The 22,581-nt window shown below is 38.4% G+C and overlaps 1 protein-coding gene across 3 annotated transcripts; it reads right to left on the bottom strand.

Annotated features, from left to right (window-relative positions):
• Nucleotides 1-904: 904 nt before the first annotated feature.
• ap1g1 (adaptor related protein complex 1 subunit gamma 1) lies at nucleotides 905-22,568 on the bottom strand. Of its 3 annotated transcripts, none has more exons than XM_046386724.1 (24): nucleotides 22,430-22,568; nucleotides 14,960-15,163; nucleotides 14,712-14,836; nucleotides 14,414-14,555; nucleotides 14,204-14,300; nucleotides 13,037-13,113; nucleotides 12,593-12,601; nucleotides 11,120-11,215; nucleotides 10,795-10,875; nucleotides 10,602-10,700; nucleotides 10,449-10,504; nucleotides 10,233-10,346; nucleotides 9,997-10,137; nucleotides 9,474-9,528; nucleotides 9,144-9,266; nucleotides 8,905-8,994; nucleotides 8,632-8,756; nucleotides 8,418-8,522; nucleotides 8,164-8,305; nucleotides 7,744-7,870; nucleotides 7,251-7,355; nucleotides 6,929-7,089; nucleotides 5,826-5,924; nucleotides 905-5,689 (listed from the first exon to the last, which is right to left on the bottom strand). In XM_046386724.1, the coding sequence occupies exons 2-24, from the start codon at nucleotides 15,158-15,160 to the stop codon at nucleotides 5,588-5,590; spliced, it is 2,472 nt and encodes an 823-aa protein (XP_046242680.1). In that variant the 5' UTR covers nucleotides 15,161-15,163; nucleotides 22,430-22,568; the 3' UTR covers nucleotides 905-5,587. The 3 variants fall into 3 exon arrangements, with proteins under 3 accessions (XP_046242680.1, XP_046242689.1, XP_046242700.1); XM_046386733.1 differs by having other exon boundaries at nucleotides 14,960-15,172; nucleotides 22,430-22,526; XM_046386744.1 differs by lacking the exon at nucleotides 12,593-12,601.
• Nucleotides 22,569-22,581: the final 13 nt, after the last annotated feature.

Genomic DNA, 22,581 nt, shown 5'->3' with positions numbered 1-22,581 from the left:
CTCAACAGTTGGCTACCTTGGCGTCACTTGGCTCCTGTTTAGTGTGCAAGGTGTCCAAAGGTTCACCGAGTGGTCATTACTTCATGATGTTAATTTAATTAACTGTAAACCTGTTAAGGTGGCTCCCGCAATTTCTCTGTCTTGTTAAGAGAGAGAGGGAGAAAAAAACATTATAGGATATAGTCTAACCGAGCTAAGGGCAACGTGGATTAGATGCTCTCGATATTTTTACTCCGTTTACACTGTGTACAATACTGTCCCTACCTGCACTTTATGGCTGTCTCAAACACTCCATAACAGGACCATGTTCTGCTCGGCGCTGCTCCTTGTTGTTGTATGTGTAATAGACTTTGTGCAGTGTGTATAGTCTCTGTGCGGTGTGTATAGTCTGCAAAGCCTTTGAGCACTGTGTTTAGGCCTGTGCATTATGTGTAATCCTGCGTCGGTTTGCGCTATGTACAGTATTATAGGTGTATTTAAATTCTGGTTTAGCACCTGGTCCCTGAAGGAGCGCTGTCTCGTTTCACTGCTACTTTAAACAGCTGAAATGATAATAATAATAATAATAATAATAAAAACCTCTTGAATTTATGCACTTTTATATGACAGTATTTGTATAAACTGCAATAGAGCAAACTGTCTGTAAAATTAATTGAGAAAGGTTATTAATGCAATACAAAAATCACATGAAAATCCAATAAGACCACTGAGCTGTTGTTCATTTTTAACAGTGGTCTATTAAACATAGAAATGGTAGATACTTGGCTATAAATAGTATAGAAAATCTCTTTATGATTACATGGTCTCGCAGCTTAAATCTTGCTCATCCCTTCCCCATGAGCCTAATACTCATTGTTTACAGATCTTAGACCACACACCCAAACCAAGAACACAAACTACCATAGTTCATCTAGATTTTTATTTGACTTTTTATTCGCTTGATCATTTTCTCCAACCCAAAGACAAGAATACACAGCATAAATTGAAAATATCCCATTTAATAGTTTACAACTTCTCATCTTTAATCATTAATTCATACTTTCAGTCTGACATTCACACTCACCTTGAAGCCATGGAACTGGGTTTCAGTTCAACATGTCAAACTTGACTGGAAATAGTGAACCTCATGTCTGCACCCTCCCCCAACAAATCAGTTACCATATTGTTTTACAGTCAGGACAGGCCTGAGGGGTTACAAACAGATTTTGTCTTCAAAATACAATGGATGCATTGTTTTGATTCAACAGGGAAAATGAACATGGTTGCAACTGAGATGCTTTTCCAAGCCCTTTACACACTGAATTCACCCTGACAAATAAAAAACAAAAAACATAACTCAATTATCCAATTTTATCCCAGTGACGGATGCACTTTTATCACCCTCTTAAAAACATCAACAGTATTGTGAGTACTATCAGAACAACTTCCTATTGTACATGTTAGTACTGACCCATGAGGTTGGTGTGACAGATTTTAATCATTTGAACTTTTCTTGCATTTCAAAAAGAGTCTCAGGTCAAGAGTAGAAATGACATTATTTACACTGGTTTTCACATGCAGCTCTGAAGCTGAAAGTTGAAATTGCAGCCAAAAAATCATGTCCTATCTAGATAAAAGACATGTCTCACACACCATCATGCTCTCTCAAGCATGATTATTTTCGCTCTGTCTCTCAGTCTCTCACACACATTCATTCACACACACACACACACACACACACACTAATATCACTTCAAACGCTGATCACACCGCTGATGGGTATTTGTTTCCATTTCTTTTCTTCCTTAGTAAGTTACAGTGTCCAAAGCACTTAATGTTGGGATCATTTCCATTTGTACATTTAAAACTGCATGAATTACGGCATCATTGAAAGAACTGATCAGATGTGATTAACAAGGGTACGTACTGATTGAATAAGACAATACAAACAACACCAACAAAAACATTCAAGAATAGATGTATGAAACTTCCTTTCCCATCCCATCGGCCTTCCGTTTTGCACAGCTCCCCCTAGTGGCTATTAGCTTGAAGCACGGGCTTGTCCCAGGTTGCGTTCTGGGGCTGGCAGCATTCCATTAACACAAAATCTTAAAAGGTCCTACCAAGAAAGAAAAAAAAAACAAAACATCCCTCCATCCATTGCCTTCCTGCCTCATACCTTGCCATATTATGTTGAATCTGAAGTAGTGAGGGTGCAAATCAGTTTGTCATGATGTATTACAACCCCACCTTTCATATCTGAAACTACATGGAGCTGAAAGGTGTGCCATGCAGGGAGGCAAATAACATCACCGATAAGGGGCGAAAGTAAAGAAAGTAAGCCAAAAGAAAGCTCTGTACTGATTAGACAAAGGGAAGGACACTGCTGCTCTAACATACATGTATGGAACAACTTTGCACACAATAAAACTTCTATCAGCTCTTGTCCCCTTAAAAATATATGCCAATTTAAACTACTGCTCACCATAATATGGAAGAAACTAGCAGTGGCCTTGCTTGGTTGACATGACGCTTTTAGAAAGGTGCTGCCAGGCAGACAAAAAGGAAACCAAGCAACAATTAAAGCAAACATGCCAAGACCAAAGGGCATAATTTCCCAAATCAATTTGTTAATTTCAAAAGAGTTTAATAGATGTCAATTGTCAAGAATGCAGAACACACAAACACATATAAGGCCAGAAGGAAGAGTTACAGTTTGGCAAGAAACCTACTCCTCCTCAAAGGAGAGTGTGGATACATGAGGCGTTTGAGGGGCAGGGGAGCTGATGGGAAAAAAGGTGCCACTTTGGCTGCTGTGCAGCACTGTGCTTAGATTTCTCAGTAGTACAGTGTATCATTCAAACACCAGTTAAGATGGATTTAACTATAATTTCAACATCAAAAGGAACCCCAACAAGTAGCCTACTGACTCACCAACTACCCTTGTAAAAGAAGCAAAGATGACACATCCGATCATGAATGAAACATGGGGAATAGTAAATCAAATGCAGTTCAATTGCATCTTTTTTTAAGATTTTTTTTTGTACATATATGCATACAATTATACTTCCTAGCTAATTTTTTAAGTCTTCACGTGGGTTTTATTTAATTTGATCAGCTTTTGTTTTACAACTATATACAATGTACAGGCAGCAGATCATATACCTTTTACAATGAATGAGTGATGATACAGGGAAGTCTTTATAGACTGATGTTGACTAGATCTATTTAGACAATATACATATGTGAATAATTGGAATTTTTAGAAAATGGTATCTAAAAAAAGGATGAAAGATAGTACAAGAGACAAAATTGTAAAAGCCCTCAATATGTACAGAAAAAAGCCAATATAGCGTTTGTCAACAACAGAAAAAAGTTAAACTGAAATAATTTTCTCCATATACACATATTATAGCTCAAAAATATTTCCAAAGCTAATAGTTTTTCTGATTTGGTCACAGAAGTTAGAAGATAGTGAAGCATAGTGAAAAGAAGTAGACAGCCTGATTGAACATCTGAGGATCTCAACACAGCATTGCAGCGCTGATAAGCTTGTTAAATAATGAGATGTACAAACCACCATTAGTTTCTCTCATGCAGATGCTCCCCTTGATTGTAATTCATGACTAAACATCTACTGCAACTGAAAGCTAACAGCTAACAGAAAGAACATTGTGAGGTATTAAGGTTACTGTCCCCGACAGCATGGCCAGAATTCTAATTTGGAGAAGACGAGAGCCAAGAAATCACAGCCTCCACAGAACAACCAATCCCATTACCTCACCAAGTGATCCAAACTCATACTTAAACATCTATCAATGATGGTGCTTTTTAAAAACACCTGAAACATTGATGCCAGCTTGTGAAAAGTTTACTTCTATTACATCTTAGACATCTATCTAGCTGCCATAATCTTTGAGCTTCGCTTTTGTTTTTAGAACTTCGGACTACTAACACCCAACAGGCATTTTAAATGGATAGTCTAAACACTGTGAGGGAAGGAACACTCAGGATCATGTCACTCTAATTTATGTTTTTGTTAGACAAAAAGACATCTGTCTGTGGACATCCAGGTAGGCCAATATTAGTGGATGGCTTTTAACATATTATGACATACAGATGTGAAAAAGTGAACCTTAACTAGATGAAGTGATATACCAATTCAAATATGTCTGGACCATTTCCTTCAGACTGAAAGCACAATCAGCACACAAGCAGGCTTACAAAGGAAGCTCATACAGAACTTAATAGTTCAGGGGCTTTTATCTAGCTAAGTCAGAAAGGCACATCACTTAGATATCAGGCATAAATAATCAAATCAAATTACTGCAGAAATAAAAAATACTTTCACAAAAGTTGTGCCAATAAGATGAGTGGCCTCATCAAAGAAGACAGCCATGAAAGAAGACTTGAGCGGGGAAAAAGCATTCAGTGCATGTAACTACATTCATAACGAGCTTCATTTACATGTATATGCATGGTGTCTAAGATCAACCAGGATAAACAAAACTGAAATGTATCTAAACCGCAAGCTCAACTGTGAGGACAGAAAAAGTTAAACGCAGATATCAAACACAAATGCAATCAGCTTATCGTCACATAAATTTCAGGCCTGGATTACATCCATCCTACCGAATGAACCTCCTCAAACTATGCAAAGCAAGTAACTGTTGAATTTATCACACAGATATAAAACTAAAGCTACAGATGAGATGGAGCTGAGTGGGAAAAATCTGAGCACATTCTCTGAAACTAGCCACAGGTGTTCAAATTGGGCATCTTGGGTCATCATTGTGACAAAACTAATGTACACTTATTTCTAAAGCAATTTAGGATTTGGAGGAAGCCTACTGCCAGAAAAATCCCTTCCAAGCTCGTGTCAAGGTGTGACTGTGATCTAACAACGCTCAAGCATGCTTTAAGCAAGTTACTGTAATTCAAAATGAATACAACTATGACAAGTCACTCGTGATACAGACAGTCAAGAAAGGGGTTATCCAACAAGTTTATGACCTCACTAAAAAGACCTTTCAAAGCTTTTTTCTGCTGCCATCATGGGACTGATAGTTCATATAAAAACCTGAATGCAAAGCCAATTATAAGTATCAATGGAGCAAAGTGCTCCACTGATATATATAATAACTGCATTTTAGCTTAATTCTAAATTAAAATAAAACTATGGTTACTGCAGTGGTCATAGTGGGCAACAATTTTTCTCTACAGTGACTTGAGAGGATGAGTGCACCACAGGGAATGGTGTGCATATGTGCTTTTGTGAGTGGTGGCGGTGCTGGGCAGAGGGTGCATGTGAAAAATAGTACTGCGCTAAGAGATCATGGAAACCAATTAAAAAAGAAAAGAGAAAGTTCATTGATTGATATGTTTTCCCAATTATTCAGGTGATGTCAATAGTCAGTAGGGTCTTTGTAACATCTGTATTTTTCTCCTGTGTTAGATGCTCTGCTGCTTCCCATGCAACTCGAGGGCAGCGGACTGCAGTGACGTCACAGGGGGATCCGTTGGAAGAAAGGAGGGAGGTGAAAGGAAAATCGTTTTCATAGTTCCCTTGGTGGGGGGATGGGCTTTAAAGAGCAACAGAAGGAGCTCATCACTGCCAGGACTGAGGGGGGAAGTTATTAACCTCAGCCAGGTCTTGCACAGGTGAGCCTTTGAAGGTGTACGTCAGCTTGATCCTCATTCGTAGCTGTTGCTGAAATTTTGTGAGGATGATTGTGTTTATAAAACAGGAAATTTCTGCAAATCACGTAAGACTACACATATCTTAAATGTGTGCTTCAAAAGGACAAAAAAAACAAAACAAAAAAACAAACGATTTTTTAACTCACCTTCTGTGGGTTGAGGACTCTGATGACCTGTGTGACAGTTCCCTGGTTGAGTGCTGGAACGACATTACTGCTAGGGGAGAGGAGCTGCAGCTGGAATGTCTGACAAACAGATAACAGATAGAGGACACTATGTTAGATGAAAATTTAATGATACCCATGGAGAAATGGGGTCATTACAGTAGTATAAAATAGGGATGCTCACACTGATCGGGTGCTGACCACAGCTGTTTCAGTTTAAATAACTCAACTGAACTTTTAAAATGTATCAACCAGATGTGGTTATAAAATAGGTGATGCAGGCAAATAAACATCACTCAAACGGTGTTTTAGTTGCAAGATCTCCAAGACACAGATGACTATGGCTCATCTTTCTGCGTAGCCAAGCACAGACTCAGGATGATGCTACTGGGACTGCTGCGACTCGTAACATAGTGTGTCGAGCAGTATCTGAGGGCAGCCTGGTGAATACTGGAGGCCTGTCATAGCTTGCTGAAAGTTAACTAGTTCCTAAAAGCAAGCTTCAGAGTATTTTATTCAAATGTGAGGTCAAGCAGATGTGTGGTCAGCAACATTTGCCAGTAAAATCTTTTTCTTTTTTTTTTAAATTTGAAACTATTGGTAACAAGAAGTCATCACTTTTCAGCAGTACAGGTAACAAACATAAGGCCAAAGTAGTGGCTTAAAAAAGATTTTAAAACAGCAAAAACTATACAAATAGGATCAAATGATTTGAATTCATCTCAAAAGACTGTCTAAATTAAAGCATTCCTAAAATATAAATAAGACAACGACCGTAGACAGTAGAGTACAGCCCACCAAAGACATAGCCATTTGATTAATGATTATTTTCCACTTGTACCATCCGAGTTAAAATAACTGTAGATTTCATGTTATAAACCCAAAATTTACATTCATGCAGGTTCCATATACACGATGCACAGATTAATGCCATTATGTTGTTACGTTCACAATGCAAAACCAGTGCAAATTTGTAGGACATTCACACTTTAAATTATGCAGCAGATTTGTCGATAATAAACACCATTAGACATTAGAATATATTGATAGCCACTTCATATTACTGTCAGATTGTGGCAGCTTACCTTTGGTACTGCAGCCTGAAAAACAAAGTCCGTCATATCTGCCTCTGTTGAGTTGGAAGCATGGATGGTGATGACCGCGATGTTTGGATTGGGATTAGCTCTCTCAAAAGTGAAGTCTATTTTCAGACCATTCTTGTTGTATGCCGTCATAGGAGGAATAGCTATATAGGGATTTCAGAAGGGGAAACAATCAAGAGAGAAATATGCTAAGTAACATTTCATTCATGTCAAGGTGATCCAAGAAAAAAATATATAATAGGACAACACCACAAACTACTGCTTATTTGGGAGTGGAAGGTCAAGGGGAGCAACAGACCCTCACCTGCAGCTGCAATGTCATTAAACAGGGGCGGTGAGGACAGGCCATCCAGAAGGAAAGTGGGTTGGGAAGTGGGCACAGAGGGAGCAGGAGCAGGTGCTGGGCCGCCTGGAAAGTGGGGTCAGCAACATACTGAGGTAACCTTTTTTTTTTTTTTTCTTTTTTTTTAAATACCAAAACTAGAGTATGTTACTACAGAACAGGAGCAGGCGGAGGATGGATACCACATACACACAGGCTACTAAAAGCACTGGTTTATACAAGGGATACACAACATGAATTTTTTTTTTCAGTCAATACTGACAACTGAACTGAACTGCCTGCTTCTCATGGCTGATAGAGATAATTTCATATTTTGCATTTTATAGAGGAATTCATACTCTGTAATTTGTGGCCAATAGCTGATAATATTTACTGCCTGATATATATTGTGCATCCCCAGGTCCAGGCTTTGCTCTAAAAGAGGTAATGGAGATCCTGAAACAGAGCATCTTACCACTTAGTGAGAGGTCACCCAGCAGATCAAGCAGCTCTCCTCCTGCTGACGCAGGTTTAGTGGGCATTGTGGTCTGGATTACTGGCACCACATCATTACCACCCAGCAGGTCTAACAAATCATTAGCCTGGGAAACATGGACAACACAGAAACATAAAAAACTTGCAATATATGTAGACCTCAATAAATAACAATCATATCACCAAAGTTTGAAAGAAATTTACTCATTAAGTTAAATTTAGCCATTTAAAAGTATCTCTGTTGTCCAAAACAGCTTAATCAGGTTTATGTATTATCATAAAAAAATTATATCTCATGGTGAAAAACAGTATTTAATGAGTAGCTGTTTATCTACATACTCAATTCAAGATTTGTATGTCCTATCATTTCTTCATAATAAAGAAATTCAAACGCCATTACCTGGTTGGTTGGCTGTGTGACAGGCGGTGGATGTTTTTGTTCCATAACAGAGGGCTCCGTTTCCCCATTCGTCTGTACAATCTCTGTGGGGCCATTAGTAGCACTTTTCTCCATAATGGGCATTCGCTCTAGAAGAGCTGGCCTATAATCAGGGAATAAGGAAGGAGACAAACGATGAACCCAACTGAACCACTGGCACAATGTGGTTGAGATGATGTCATTGTAATTTGTGGCAGAGTGTAACGCAGTTTCACCTCATGTGGTCGTATTTCTTGAAAAGCGCATTGTACTCCACGGCTCTCTGCTGAAGCTCCACATCAATGCTACTGCCATATATCGAAACCACCTTCTTGATTCGGCTTAAATGATATTTTAAAATAATAAGTTAGCAAAAGGGAAGACTGACAAACTGTATCACTTTTCACCAAAATGCTTTGCAAAGCTTTGAAGTAAGGGATAGGTGCTGACTTGACACTGCTGAATCGAGTGGACAGCTTCATGATAGCAGTAAGGGAATAACCCCGGGTTACAGGTGTGGAAAGGTTGGACACCAGAAGGCCTTCCAGCACATCTAAGACTTCATCCTCAGTCACCTTAATTCAAAAGGAAGAGAAGAAAAACAGAACACTTGATGACATAATGTTTCTCTCAGGTTTTGAGGTTTGTGCACAGTGTGGTCTTTAGTTTGTGCACTTGTGTGTATGTGCATGTAATGACAGGCTGGGATTCTTCAGGGTGTACCTGGATGGGCTCCTCCTCTTCACACTGTCCAGATACCAGCAGGTCCCCATACTCTCCTATACACCAGGATGCCACCTGCACTAGCGGTTGCTACAGAACACAAACACAAGTTTACTCTGATACAGTCAGAGCCTGTTTAAAATACAAACTGTACATTACATAACCAAATCCATGACTGTATGCTTCAAAGATGAAGATGTCCCAAATCTAATCATGACTCAAACCAAAACTTCTCTGACCTGTGATATGTCATCCAGCAGTGCTTTGTAAAGTCTCTGTACTGTGTAGGCATGCATTTCCACACTGTTTGTGATGAGCTGGATGAGGTTTGGAACAGAATCATCTCGCACATAGCTCCCGGCCTGTGAGGAGAAGCAAAGATAACAATAACGAATGCAAATGAAAGATTTGCACTAAAACTAAAGTAGCACTGACTGAGGAGATCTATGACCAGATTTGAGGAGATCATTGCAGTACTCAAGGTAACACTGGTATTTTTATCAGCGCAGAGAATCAAATCAACAATCAAAGGCATTCGAAACAAAAGAGTGCTTTGGCAATATACGTACTGTTGTCAAGACTCTCATGATAGTGTCTATGTGCCATCTCTTCGAAGGGGCATACCTGTAAGCCAAAGAATGCATTGATTAGCCCCAGGAAAAGACAGAAGAAAGTGATCGAAATCCAGTAACACCAGGGGACAAATGCTGTCAGATTATAAATGGTATCAACATAGTCCTTCAGACGATGGATCACTCATTTTATCATCATACAGCATTTCAGTGCTAGCCATCCCATGTGCTACCACAAACAAACTTTAAGCTTGATGAGTATGCTGTATACTGTAACCCAACAGGTAGAATTTATTCCATCTTTATAAAGTCTACATGTATCTAATTGCAGCTCCAGTTACTTTTAACAGCTTCTATCAATCTAGAAGCTTTGTGTTTGAAGTGCTAAGAAATGAAAATGAAGAGCAGAATAACTCTTTACAAGAGCAACAAGGTCACACAGGATGTGTATTAAATTATTACAAAGCAGCTGAGTACAGCTTGTGTAATGTGTAGTGAAGTCTATCCGTGAGTGCCATACTTTTCTGCAGCTAGAAAGACTCCCGATGCACAGTCTGCTTTGAATTCTGGGTCACAGGAGTCCAAGAAGTAGAGCAGCTCTTTCATCATGCCTCTAATGTTGTTGCCGTTCACCAGGGCGAAGCTCAGTTCCATTGCACGTCTGCACGGCAAGAAAAGCAAAGATTAGAAAAGACAATGCTAAAAAATGAGACGTAAATATGTAGTTATGTGTGCACATTTGTCAATATGAATCACCTCTTGATTGACACATCCAGGTCTTTTAAACAATCCACAATGGTGCTCCGGTGCCTCTGCACTGCATTGTGGTCTGTCTGTACCGTCTTTAGTAGAGATGTCAATGCCACATATCTGGAATGGTGAGTTTAGTCAAAAGATGTCATCAGGAATTAATAACAACATTTTGGATGACTACATGCATGCAAGGTCAAGTTATCCAAGTGAATTATTTACCTTATATTTTTGTCATTGTTAAGAAGGAACCGACCTAAGATGTTAATGGCCAGGACCTGTAGGATAAAAGACATTTAGGCAAGAAAAACAAAATAAGATTTTACAAATGCGTTTAATGCTAAATAAGTTTTAATTTATACTGCATTAACTTACCCTTAGTCCACTTTCAGACTTGATGTCCATTATTGTCAGCACAGTCTCGTACAGAATTGCATTGCCTACATTTTTACTTGTCTCTGTGTTCGTTGCAACCTAAACATGAAAATACACATTTGTCAAATAACACACACGCACATACACTCTAAGAAGCTTTTGGCAAAAAAGCAATGATTACAATTAACCTAACCTGTGCCAGAATGTCATTCATTGCTTCACTGGAGTCATCATCACTCTTGCCTAGAATTCGCAGTAGCCTCAATATCCGCACCTTAGGAAAGAAACAATCAGTCCCACCCTGTTAGATTCTGTGGCAAATGTGATGTACTTTACTGACCCCTGTAGGCTAAGTCTGGTTTCTCTTGCCCCACTCCTTGCTTGATGTTTTTTGCCAAACTTTTTCTACTGTCACAACTTAGCATTCTTTAGTTAGGTGTGAAAATGTATTTACAACAAGATTGGAACATTTCTAGCACTTAATATGACACACAGCTTTACATCATATTGATCTGTACCTGCAGGAAAGGATCGCTTATGCCTGACACATCATGCTCAGGAGAGTATCCGGACATAATTAGGTTCTTCAGGATTCTCACCAACTGTGGAACCAGCTACATAAAAACAGAACAGAAAAGGAGAGACGGTCACAATATTTTGTGTAAGTCTCTAAATTTTTCTACTTTTCCTCAACAGTTACATGACATTGTTCCTCATTAAGTTTTAAAGTCAATAATTTCTCATTGCCAGTGTCAGCCAGGGGTTAGCCAAACTCATGTCAAAAGCAAGGGCAGAGGTTGAGGTAGAGTCATAGTTGAAACTTAGGGGATTGAAAAGTAAAATGTTTGAGGTTGTGAAATCAAAAACTTGATAATACAAAATAATTAGGTTAGGGCATTTGGCTTTGAGAGAACAGAAAATCTGCATACTTCTGAAATATTTTATCATAGGCATAAACTAGAAACTAACTTAATTCAATGGCAAAAAAAAAAAATCAATTATATGATGATAGGAAAATAATTAAATTTCTCATCTACACAATTCTCACTATGCCCTCCAAAAGACCTTATTAAAATGTAACCACAAGCACGCATTTTGGGAAGTGGTTTGTTATTAATCCAGCATTAAATTAGGAGATTGTGCATCATTTTCATGTTTTTGCATCCAGTGCAGAGGACATATTTAGCAAACAGACAGCAGGGAAACAAAAATCCATTTACTGGATTCTTTGAATACCTGACTTAAAACAGGTAAATTAAAAAAAATCCAAGTTGGGAGAAGGCCTACTTTTTCAGTTTTATTTTTGCTTCAGTCTGCTTCCAGTTTTTATGTTATGCCAGACTCAACAGGTTCAAGACAATTTGAAAATGATGAAAGACAAATCTTCTCCTATACTGTGGATATCATACAACAACAAATGAGCAACCCAAAATGCCAGAGCGGGGTTTTTAAAAGAAAAAAAAAATCTAAACCATTTAACTCCTCTGTTTTAACATGACATCCTAACACTGTGTTTGCTTAATACAACGAAACACGTCTCCACAATTATACAGACCCAGAAAACAGTTACTGATGTTACAAATAGGCTACCCTCTAACAGTGACACAGATACAGTGGAAATCATCTGTTCCTGGTGACAACACCTGTGGCAACCATGTGAAAACACACCCACCCAACTGCTTTTAAATAGACAAATAATAATAATAATAATAATAATAATAATCATCAATAATCAAATGGATTGCATATTAGGCAAATAATGACAGTCAAAAGAATAGTGAAAATGTATCTGATGAATGACCAAAAATTCTTAGTAAATACTCAAAACACTGACATAGTAATGATCACTGTACAAGTTAAATAAATTAAAATTATAAATTAAAGCACAACATGAGATTACTCAACACAAATTTGGTTACATTTGAGGTGACTGTGAGGAGTGATTACTATTATCAGCATGCACCAGCTATGAGATCAGAATGTACTCTTACCTTCTCATTCTAACACAATGCAGGAATTGTAACAAAGACAAATGACAGAAAAAATATGAGGTAGATGTTAGGGAGGGGAAACTGGAAATCATTCACTTTCAGAGAGCTTAAAATAATGTTTAGAACATGAGCATGAAGGGTGGTGCTTCTGGCACAGTTTTGTTACACCTAGAGAAAGAGAGGTAGCAGCAGTAGAAATACAAGAGGAAAAGACAGCTGTAGGAGATTAAAAAATAATAATAATATAAAAAAAATCAAGACATACTTTGAATGTACAACAAAACCTGTAGTGTAATCCAAGCCTCAAAAATTTAACACGTTTGTCTAGCTGGACTATTTCAAAATGAAATGTGTACGCAAAAAGGAGAATGAAATGTAACGTGAGTTCAAAACAAATTCATAAGTAACTACATTAAGGTAATTTGGGTAAGAGTCTGTTTGTACCTTTCTGAAGTGGGCCAGCATGTCAGGACTTCTTTCACACATCTCAGTGAGGAGGACAACTGATGTATGGAGAACACCTGGGGAAAAAGACAAAGTGAAGGTTATTAGCTTTGAATGAACATGCTAAAGGGCATTCAGACCTTAAAACGCAAGAGACTATGTTGTTGGGTGCTGTTATTTTAAGTAACAATGATGTAATAAGAAATGATTCAGCAGGGCAATTTGGAGAAAAAGATCCATGTGTTTGACAAAACACAGCACAGTGATGACCAATCACTCAGAGGCCCTAGTCAGATGTCAAAAAATATGATGTACTGGCATACATATGATTAACTGCAGAAGACATCAAGTGACAGCATCATCAATCTGAAAGGTTATCGCACAGGCTAATCGTTTCTTTGTGACCCGATCTGAATGGTGTAAGGCTGAAAAGTCATCATCTGGGCAGCAGCAGTGGAAAGCAGGGATGGTAAGCTCTGAAGCTACACAACACTGACAGATATATATATCATATTTTAATAATGTTTAAATTTATAGTGGCTTTTCCCATGTGATTAATTCTGCAATTTGTTTTTACCTGTTTACATAAGACAACTTGTTCACATCATTCAGTAGGGCACGTGTTTATATAAAGGTGAACTTTAATTATGAAAGAGTATATTACATGGTCCATTTTCTATATGCATAATTACAAATCCTATATTTGTTTAGATTACTGATTTTTACACTGGCAATTCCTGACAATACTAGACATTTACAAAATTATTTGTGTATCTTCTGGCCATGTTACACCATCTTCCATTTATACATTATGCAATGATATGCTAAACAGACAGGCTAAATGATCTAAAAAACAAAAAGTTTAAAAAAAAAAAGCATTTACGAATTGTCTCGTCTGAAACGAGCACTACTGCACTGCCTCAAGGTGTCAAAAAAGATCAAGTTATTTCAGCACCATTACAAAAAATATTTTCCTGTGACATGTCTCCCCTAATGGGGAGGAGGGCACGCAAGTCCTGAGTTTATGACAGACTCATTAATTCCACTCTCCTCTGCAAAGGACACCACAAAAAGGGCATGAGCACAGTGAGTGAAAGGAAATGGGACAAAGTCTGCATACTTTCCCAGGAGCCAGCAATTGCATCCTGACAAACTGTTGACACTTACCATGGTTCTTCTCGCTTAGCAGGTTTTTTGTGGCTGGAAGGAACATTTCCATAAGTTCTGGAACCTTCCTGATGACATGAACTGCACACAAGGCTGCCTGTCAATACAAAAGACACTCAATGAAGAAACAGGTTAACAGGTTATTTAAATACAAAATAATACAGATTTTTGATCCTACAGGAAGTAACATTACATAAAAACGAGGCTTACTTTTTTTCTCAAGTAGGAGTTGGATGTTTTGAGCAGTTTCTCTACCTCCCCAGCCAGGTCACGGCACATTTCTGAAGAACCCATGCAGCCCAAAGTGCACAAGGCCAGGCCCTGGACGTATTGTGTGCTGTGATTCAAGTCACTGGGAAGGCAGAGAGTTGAATGAGCCATGACAACACAGAAGTATGTATACAAGAAACATTTTAGGTACACAGATTTTGGGGTTCGAAAATGCTATCTTATCATACGTTAAAGCACACATCATGAATTTCACACAAAGGATCTTGCATCCACTTACTTCTTAATGCAATTTGTCATTAGTAGGTGGACATCCTGCCTCTCGTCCAACAGCAGCATAGCTCCCAAATAACCTATTCGTTTGTCAGTGAACTTCTGGGACGCAATCAGCTTCAGGCACTCCAGCTGCAAAACAAGTCATCATGTCTCAAAACTGTCCAAGGGCATAAGCATGGTAGAATACAATGTCACTGGTCATTGGAAATCCAGAAGGCTTCTTATGTTCAATTTTCCCTTTCCAAAACATACCTGCCCAAAATGTGCCGGGTAGCCCAACATGTGCATATAAAGTAGCTTTGCCACATTTCTGCAGCGGTATGTATTGTCTTCCTCTCTGAAGGACGAGCGGATAGCAGCACATTCTTTCTGGATCATCTCACGCTCCTCTGCCTGGGTCCGGGCTGTCCGGATAGTCCGGATCAGCTCCCGCAGTCTGATCGGAGCTGGCATTCTCTGGAAAACATAAAGGAAAGAAACAGGTTGGCACCCGATGCCTCAGGTTCGGGACCAGACTAAACAAACAGCAAAACCAAAAAGCTACAATTCTGATGGAGAAAATACTACTAAAAATAAAACTCTGCAGTGCACCTTCTTGTATCACTTGTATACCTAAAATACATCAGCTTCGGTTCAGGAATATGTCATTGGACAGGTAAGAAACTGAATTGCACTTAAATGTTAGTTTAACAGTTACAAAATTATTGCAGTGCATGTAAACATCTCCTGTCTTACCATGTTTTATGGGCGACTAGAAGAATCTGATGAATGTTTGACTCAAGAGGCAAATAAGTGACTATTGCATCTAGGACGGCATTTTTAATCAGTATTAAAAGTGCAAAGACAGGTGAAATTCCATTCCCTCATGGAGAAGCTTCTGAGAGTACACAAGCATTAAGCCACAGGAAAAGATTTAAATATTTATAGGCACACGCTTTGTTGTAAGAATAAATGCTGTTGTGTTTACATGTACCAACACACAAAAATTACCATTTACCAAAATTAAACCTCCTAAATAAACTAAAACATAGATCCAACAGTCACTTACTAAGTTTGGGCCATATGATAGTATAATGTAAATTATGCAACAATAGAAATGCGTCCACTAGTTTGGCAATACCGTTTCCACCATGGAGTTAGCCATTAGTAGCACTTTCTACACAGATATCCTGCAATACTGCCAAAAGGAAGATGTGCCATTACACTGGCCTTGTTCTTTTGTTTTTTTGTTTGTTTGGTTTTTAAAACAACACAGGCATAATGTCGACTGTGATTTCAGAGAGTATGCTGGTGCTCTAGAAGCAAGAGGCGTGATGTGTAAGACAGCACACAGTGGAACAGTTCTGCTGTCTCACCCCTATCCTTTTATGATTTGGCTCTGTTAATACCTCCACTGCCAGCATAAAGGTGATGACCCAATTACTTAAATAAATGAATAACCTTAGGTAGGCACATATGACACTGGTCTAAGGAAGAAAATGTATCCTTTCAGTTGAAAAACGTTTAGGAATACAGACTTTTGCAACTAAAGGTTTGGCTACATTTTCACATCAAGACCCTTAGTGGCTGATGTCAAAATCATAATTACACAATGAGTAAAACACATGGTGAAGCACTTTGAGAAAAGGAAGCATGGTTATTGCACCTGATATTTTGCAAGGGATGGACACACACACAAACCTCCCCATATCTTTAGATAACATTATTTCTGTGGCATTTGGACTTATTTTGTCATCCAGCCATGATCTGCTCCATTCATTGTAGCTACAGTTTCAGCAGAAGAGCTCTGCATTAGCTTAGTGTGAAATTAACAGTTTGAACTTTACACATCTACCCCAGTTCATTTACCTTTGCAAAAGAGTTAAAAGAACCATCCTCACTTGAGTAACCAGCTAAATGGAGTGAGGAGTGAGAACAAGAGGGGTAAATCTGATGTTGCAGTCATTTGACATGACCTGGTGGATTCGTGATAATTGAGCATCGCTATGTAATATTTGGGTGAAAGCAGGAGAATGAATACAGCAGTCGCACTGGTTAAATTTTTCTGTTAGACTTGACTTGACTACTGCACGTGGACGGTGGAATTCAAAGGAATCACCAGCTTTTTGGGGAGTTTAGAATGACAAAAAGTACCAGAACCCTCAAACCCTAAGTTTGATTCATTAATTCAAAGCTGTTAACATGTTCATTAACATGAGGTTTGCGTGTGTGTTTGTGTGCTTGTAAAATTTATAATTTAATGGCTCATTTTTATGGTCTAAGCCCTAATTGTGTTGTATTTTTAAGAAGTGCAAAAAAACTACTTACTCACAAAATTTAAGATCAAGTTTCTAATAAAGCAACATGGTCTTATCCATAGAAAAGGAGGTGTATCACTTAAGTAACAAGCTTCAACAATGTGAGTATCTTAAGAAAACTGAGGCAGGTAGGCAACCCAGAGGGGCCAGAGCTTTATGAATGCATGGTTTATATGCTGAAAAAAGAATTTCTAATGGCTTGTGACAAACACTGAAGCCTCTTTGGATTTGTTGTACTATCGCTGAAGTGTTGTCTTGTGACTTGTTTCTTACAGAATCCTAACTTTACAGGTCTATGAGATCAAGGTGAAATAAAATTCTCCTCAACTCCATTCCAACTGTAAGCAACTAATTACAAGTTTTTTTTTTCTATATGCAAGACTGCTTCTGCTCGTTACCAAAAGCAGATTTGTTCTCTTACAAAATAAAAATTTTCAACACAAAAATCTAAATCTAAGTTTGGAAGTTGTGACCTTTGAGTGTAAATACTGACATGCAGGATCTCACACATACATGATTCAATATGTCAATTTCAATTCACATTAATGCAGAAAAGAGGCACAGTTTGTCTCCAATCTCATAAAACCTTTTATCTGGCAGCATGCAGTACATAATTAAGCCATTAGACCAACAGAAATGATGGCAACTACTTGTTGAGCAAATCCATTTTGGTAGACTGAAACATCAAAAGCATTTGGACAGAGCAGAGACCCTTAAAAAATCTTATGATGTGACAAACTAGCGGATGACATAGCTGTGAAACACAATGTTCTGCATTAATAATGTAATTCTGAGACTGCAGTGATAAGTACTAAATAAGAGCATGTCGACAAAGAACATGAACTGAACAGTAGGGATGCATGATCTTTTTTTTTTAACCAATGATTCCCACGGCAAGGAAGTAATAATTAAGATAACAAATAACTGTACATTTTTGGATTTAAAAAAGAAGTTCATAATCAATACCTCAAGCACACCTGAGTGTAAGAAAGACTAAGATGTAGTAAGCAAAGAAGGATGATTTAATATTCCATAGTTCTACTAATATTTGCAGAGTTAAAAGTAAATGTTTTTCGGCCTCTCTGAAACCTTGCAGCACATGTATTGCAAACGGCAACCGAGTTGCCTTCCTCTGAAAACAAAAACATCCACACTGGTGATGATATCTTTGGCTCTCAAGTGTGCATTGCGTGGCTCTATCTAGGTGCAATGGTTTGACATCATGAGCGTGACAACAGCTGCATTCTTCTTCAGTATTGGTAGATCGCAAATCAACTTGCGCTACCACTAGCTGTTACTAACTGCCACCTACTCATTCAGAGTGGGTAGATGCTGCACATGTCAGGTCAAGGAAAGCAACTTGGATTTATTATTATTATTACATTTGTTATCTGTAATATTTACTGGCTATAACTTCATTATTGGCCAACAGCAAATAATGTAAATTTAACAGAATCTTTATATTGTGCATCCCTCCTGAATAACTCCCAAAGAATGTTAAAAGTCATAGTTGGCCTTTGGTTTTATAATTTATTTGAGTAAGGTAGAGGATTTCACTGATTACAAAGAACACATCACACAATAAATACATTATGCTTTTTCCCCCTATCCAAGTAACATACTATACTATAAAAAAGAGCAATTCTGTTAATGTATTTTATTTTTATTTTGTAGTTGAGGAATTTCCCCCTGGCTGGATTGGTGTCATGCTAAGAATCAGAAGAAAGTGATTTTAATATGTTTTTTTCCCTATTTCCAGTGGCACTAACAGGTGACAGTATATGCATGCTCTAAGAAACTGTTATACATAAAAACATGTCGTAAACAGTTGTCTCATCCAGTAATGTTTCTACTACCATTCTCACTAGAGCCCAGCCATAAGACTGATGGAAATCTTACTGGGTCCTGAGCTGGCTAATTGCCAGAGTGCCTTACATGGAAACTAAACTCCAGCTTCTGTTCCCACATGACACCGGCTCAAACTACTGCCCAAGCATTAATAGATTAAGGTGACAGTGAAAAATGAGCTTTAAATTGACCTAACACCACTTAAATTTTTCTTGGATGCCTCTGACTTGTACTTTCAAACCTGTATACTGTGGAGGCTGCAATATTTATATCTGAATAGCCACAGAGGAAAATCTCCTTAGCTTTGCCTAACATTAACTATTGCTGAGGAGATCAAATTAAAATATTTGAAACTATGCCAGAATACTGTGGAAATGAGGATCACGACACATACAGTGATGGTTTATAGAGAATCTAGGAATGCATGGTGGTCAAATAGGCGTGGAGAATGTGGGCGAGCAAAGCCACACTTTAATAAAGCAAGCGATCTACAGTCTGTCTTAACACCGTGGAAATTACCTGAGCTGAATGGACCTAGTGTTTAGCTCCATAAATCATGACTCCCTGCTTCTTGCTGTGCTCATAATCAAATATGTACACATTAAAGAAGGTAAATCCAGCCTCTACTGAGAACAGATTACGGTTCCTCATTTTTGAAGTTAAAGTGTAACACTACATTCTTCTACGATCAAAACATGACATACTTAGTACTGTCCATGGTTTGGCCATTACTTTTTAATGTTTTCAGTTTCTCTAGGATGTAGAACAGTGTCTTTAGCTTAAAAACCATACTTAAGGAGGAGTTGAGCAGCTCGGAGGTGGATTAGAAAGACCACAGGATGGGGGAGCCTTGGGCTTATTCAGTTGCCAGGCAGCAACAGCCTATGGTTCACACACCAAGGTCAGCTTTACTCAACATTACTACAAAGACAAACAGGGAACTGTTCTGCTGTATAGCCATGGCTGTATAGTCATGTTACAGAGAGCGGTGATCACACAGACAAGTCACTACAGCCCAGCCCATGCAGATTTTGTTAGACAAAACAGCTCAGTTCACTTGGGGATATTTGGCCCAAGAGTGACCAAGTCAAAAGGTGCAGATCTATGTACTGCTGGAAAAAGTTGAAAAGAAAAAAAACAGTGTATCACAAGAGGAAAGAGCAGGACTCATCATAGGTGCACCATACCATGACAAAACAACAATTTTGTATTCATCTCATTTTTAGCAAGATATCTCAGAGTGATTACCCCCAAGACCTCAAAGTATTTAAAACCATTAATAACCTCGGTCATCTATTCAGACTGTACAATATCATTAATACATCCTATATGGGTGTAACTTGTATGTACTTTGAAATGTTCATAACAAGCTTTTCCCCTCATGAGATTTGGAGAGCCAGCATAGATTAGCATTTCCAGCCTGACAACCAGCAACAAGCAAAAAGCACACCACACCTCCCTTTTACCACAGGGAACAGTCAACCTGTCAAGTTTGAGACATTATACTAGAAGCATTAAGAAATAGAAAAAAAAATGGTTACATTAGATTACTGAACACCATGAGGATTGCACAGTTAGTATGCAGTTGTTGGTAAATAGTTGCACAGTCAAACTAAACAAAAAGATTATTAAACAGCCACAGAAGACTATACAGTGACACCACTGGGGAGAAGCATTTTCCCTACTCAGTTTACCAGGCTGTTGTAACCTGCAGTTTGTCTCTTTATTTTCTGTCTGCTTTTGCTCAGCTATGAAATATAGCTGAAATAAAATATTATATATATTAACAAATCACTGTATTCCTTTTAATATCATTAAGTCAAAATGATCAGTTGTGCAATGTTAAATTACTTTACGTATATGTGCAAAGTCCCCACTAACAGTTAGGCCTTTTAGGTTGTTTGTTTGCTTACTTTTGACTAACCTACACTGCTGGGCTCCTGGATGCTTGAATTTCCCTCGGGATCAATAAAGTATCTATCTATCTATCTAAAGTCTGTTGGTCTGTCAGGATAGTAGAGAGTCATTACTGAGCTAAATTCTAACTATATGGCAGTCATGTAAATTAACAGCCAAAACTGGAAAGGCCTTGCAGTTGCTCAACAAGTCTCAAACCAACGAAAGGCAGCATTGCAGAGTTCCAATGTTAAACTACCTGTGTGCAATAATGTACTGAAGTCCTTAACCTCATTCCACAGATAGATATATCAATCTATATCTTTGCCTCGTTCAAACTTTCTCTACTTCAAATAACCAGTTGTTGCTTCCAAGATGTAGGTTCAGTTAACCTATAAAAGTAGTTATTCATTTGGAAATGTTAGGCTGCAAACCAGCCAGCAGGCAATGTTCAAAAAGCAACAAACACTAACACCTACAAACAACTGCTAATTATGCTACTTTCTCCATCACTGACTTTATGGGGCTGCTGTTACTGTGACTGTTACTTTACAATATGGGAAACTGATCTGTAGAGTGACGATGTCTGAATTTGTTGCTACACTGTACAGGAATCACCCGTATTGCACGTCATTCTAATTTTTCCACTTCCTACTTACAGATGACTTCCTTAACGTTTTCATAAAATGTACGGGTTTTTCTCAGATGAGGAATACTTTTATTTTTATTCTCAGTGATACCTTCTCTATTAAAATGTTGTCAACACTGAGTAACTAACTTACGAAACTAGAGCAAAAAGGAGTCTACGTCTTTAACAGTTAAGCTAGCTGTCGTTAGCTTCCTGGATATCCAAGTGCAACGCTAACATATTGCTGAAAGGTTTACAATCTGTCAAGGGTTAGGGGGGACTAAAACGAAAGCAACGTTTAATGCTATTTAGCTGACGCAAATTACACCTAATAAAAGTCAGCTAACAACAGGCTAACATCAGTATACACATTAATATTTTCAGTGAAAGGGCAACAGGCAACATATTAGGTTGACACTGCAGTAAGTAGCTTCACCTTGGCTGGCATTATTTCGTTAAACTAAGGTTTACATTAACAGCACTATACAAAATTGTCGAACTGAAACAAGAGACCATTACAGGCTGAGCATGACAACTGAATCTGGTGGCCGATTGATCAGGACATGATGCAGTTCAGGCCTTCTTAGAGCATTAGGATTATCAAGCTAGCGAGACCTCTGTGACGTTAGCTAGCTACCTGACCACTCGTTAGTTTCTCTATATGACCACCTAGTCTAAATACTATCTAAACTAAAATGGCAAATGTGAAATTCTGACAGATAGCTAGAAAGATATGAAACAAAAATTTGGCATTACGTGTTGTCACGGTTATTCTGACTTTGTGGACAATTACACAATATAAATAGCTAGTGAGCTTCACATCCCTAGCCCAGCAGGTACTTAGCCAAGCTACAGCTAAAAGGCTAAGCTAACCATGCTAGCTATCTTGGCTGCTGACAGGCACAACCCCGGTGCACTGAGGGCTGCGACTTCCTATGCAGTGCCACAGCGAGAGTTCTCAACGTAGATACAAACAAATTACTGATGATTACTCACACGGCAAAATCATTTTCATACATTTCTGCCGACATACTGTTACTAGAATATACTTACTAGCCGTAATGATGCCAGAAAAGGACTGGAATCGTCTCTATTAGCAATGGAGGGAGGAACACACTAGACATGCAAAATGGTGGCTACTCCAGCCTCAGCACATCTACCGCAGGCGGAAGGTTACACTGACATATCCCAGAGGTTCGTGAAAG

Source organism: Scatophagus argus, chromosome 1 (genome assembly GCF_020382885.2).
Source record: "Scatophagus argus isolate fScaArg1 chromosome 1, fScaArg1.pri, whole genome shotgun sequence".
In the NCBI taxonomy this organism is placed as follows: Eukaryota; Metazoa; Chordata; class Actinopteri; family Scatophagidae; genus Scatophagus; species Scatophagus argus.
Note: the sequence above shows the minus strand (reverse complement) of the source record. Positions and strands in the feature narration are given on the sequence as shown.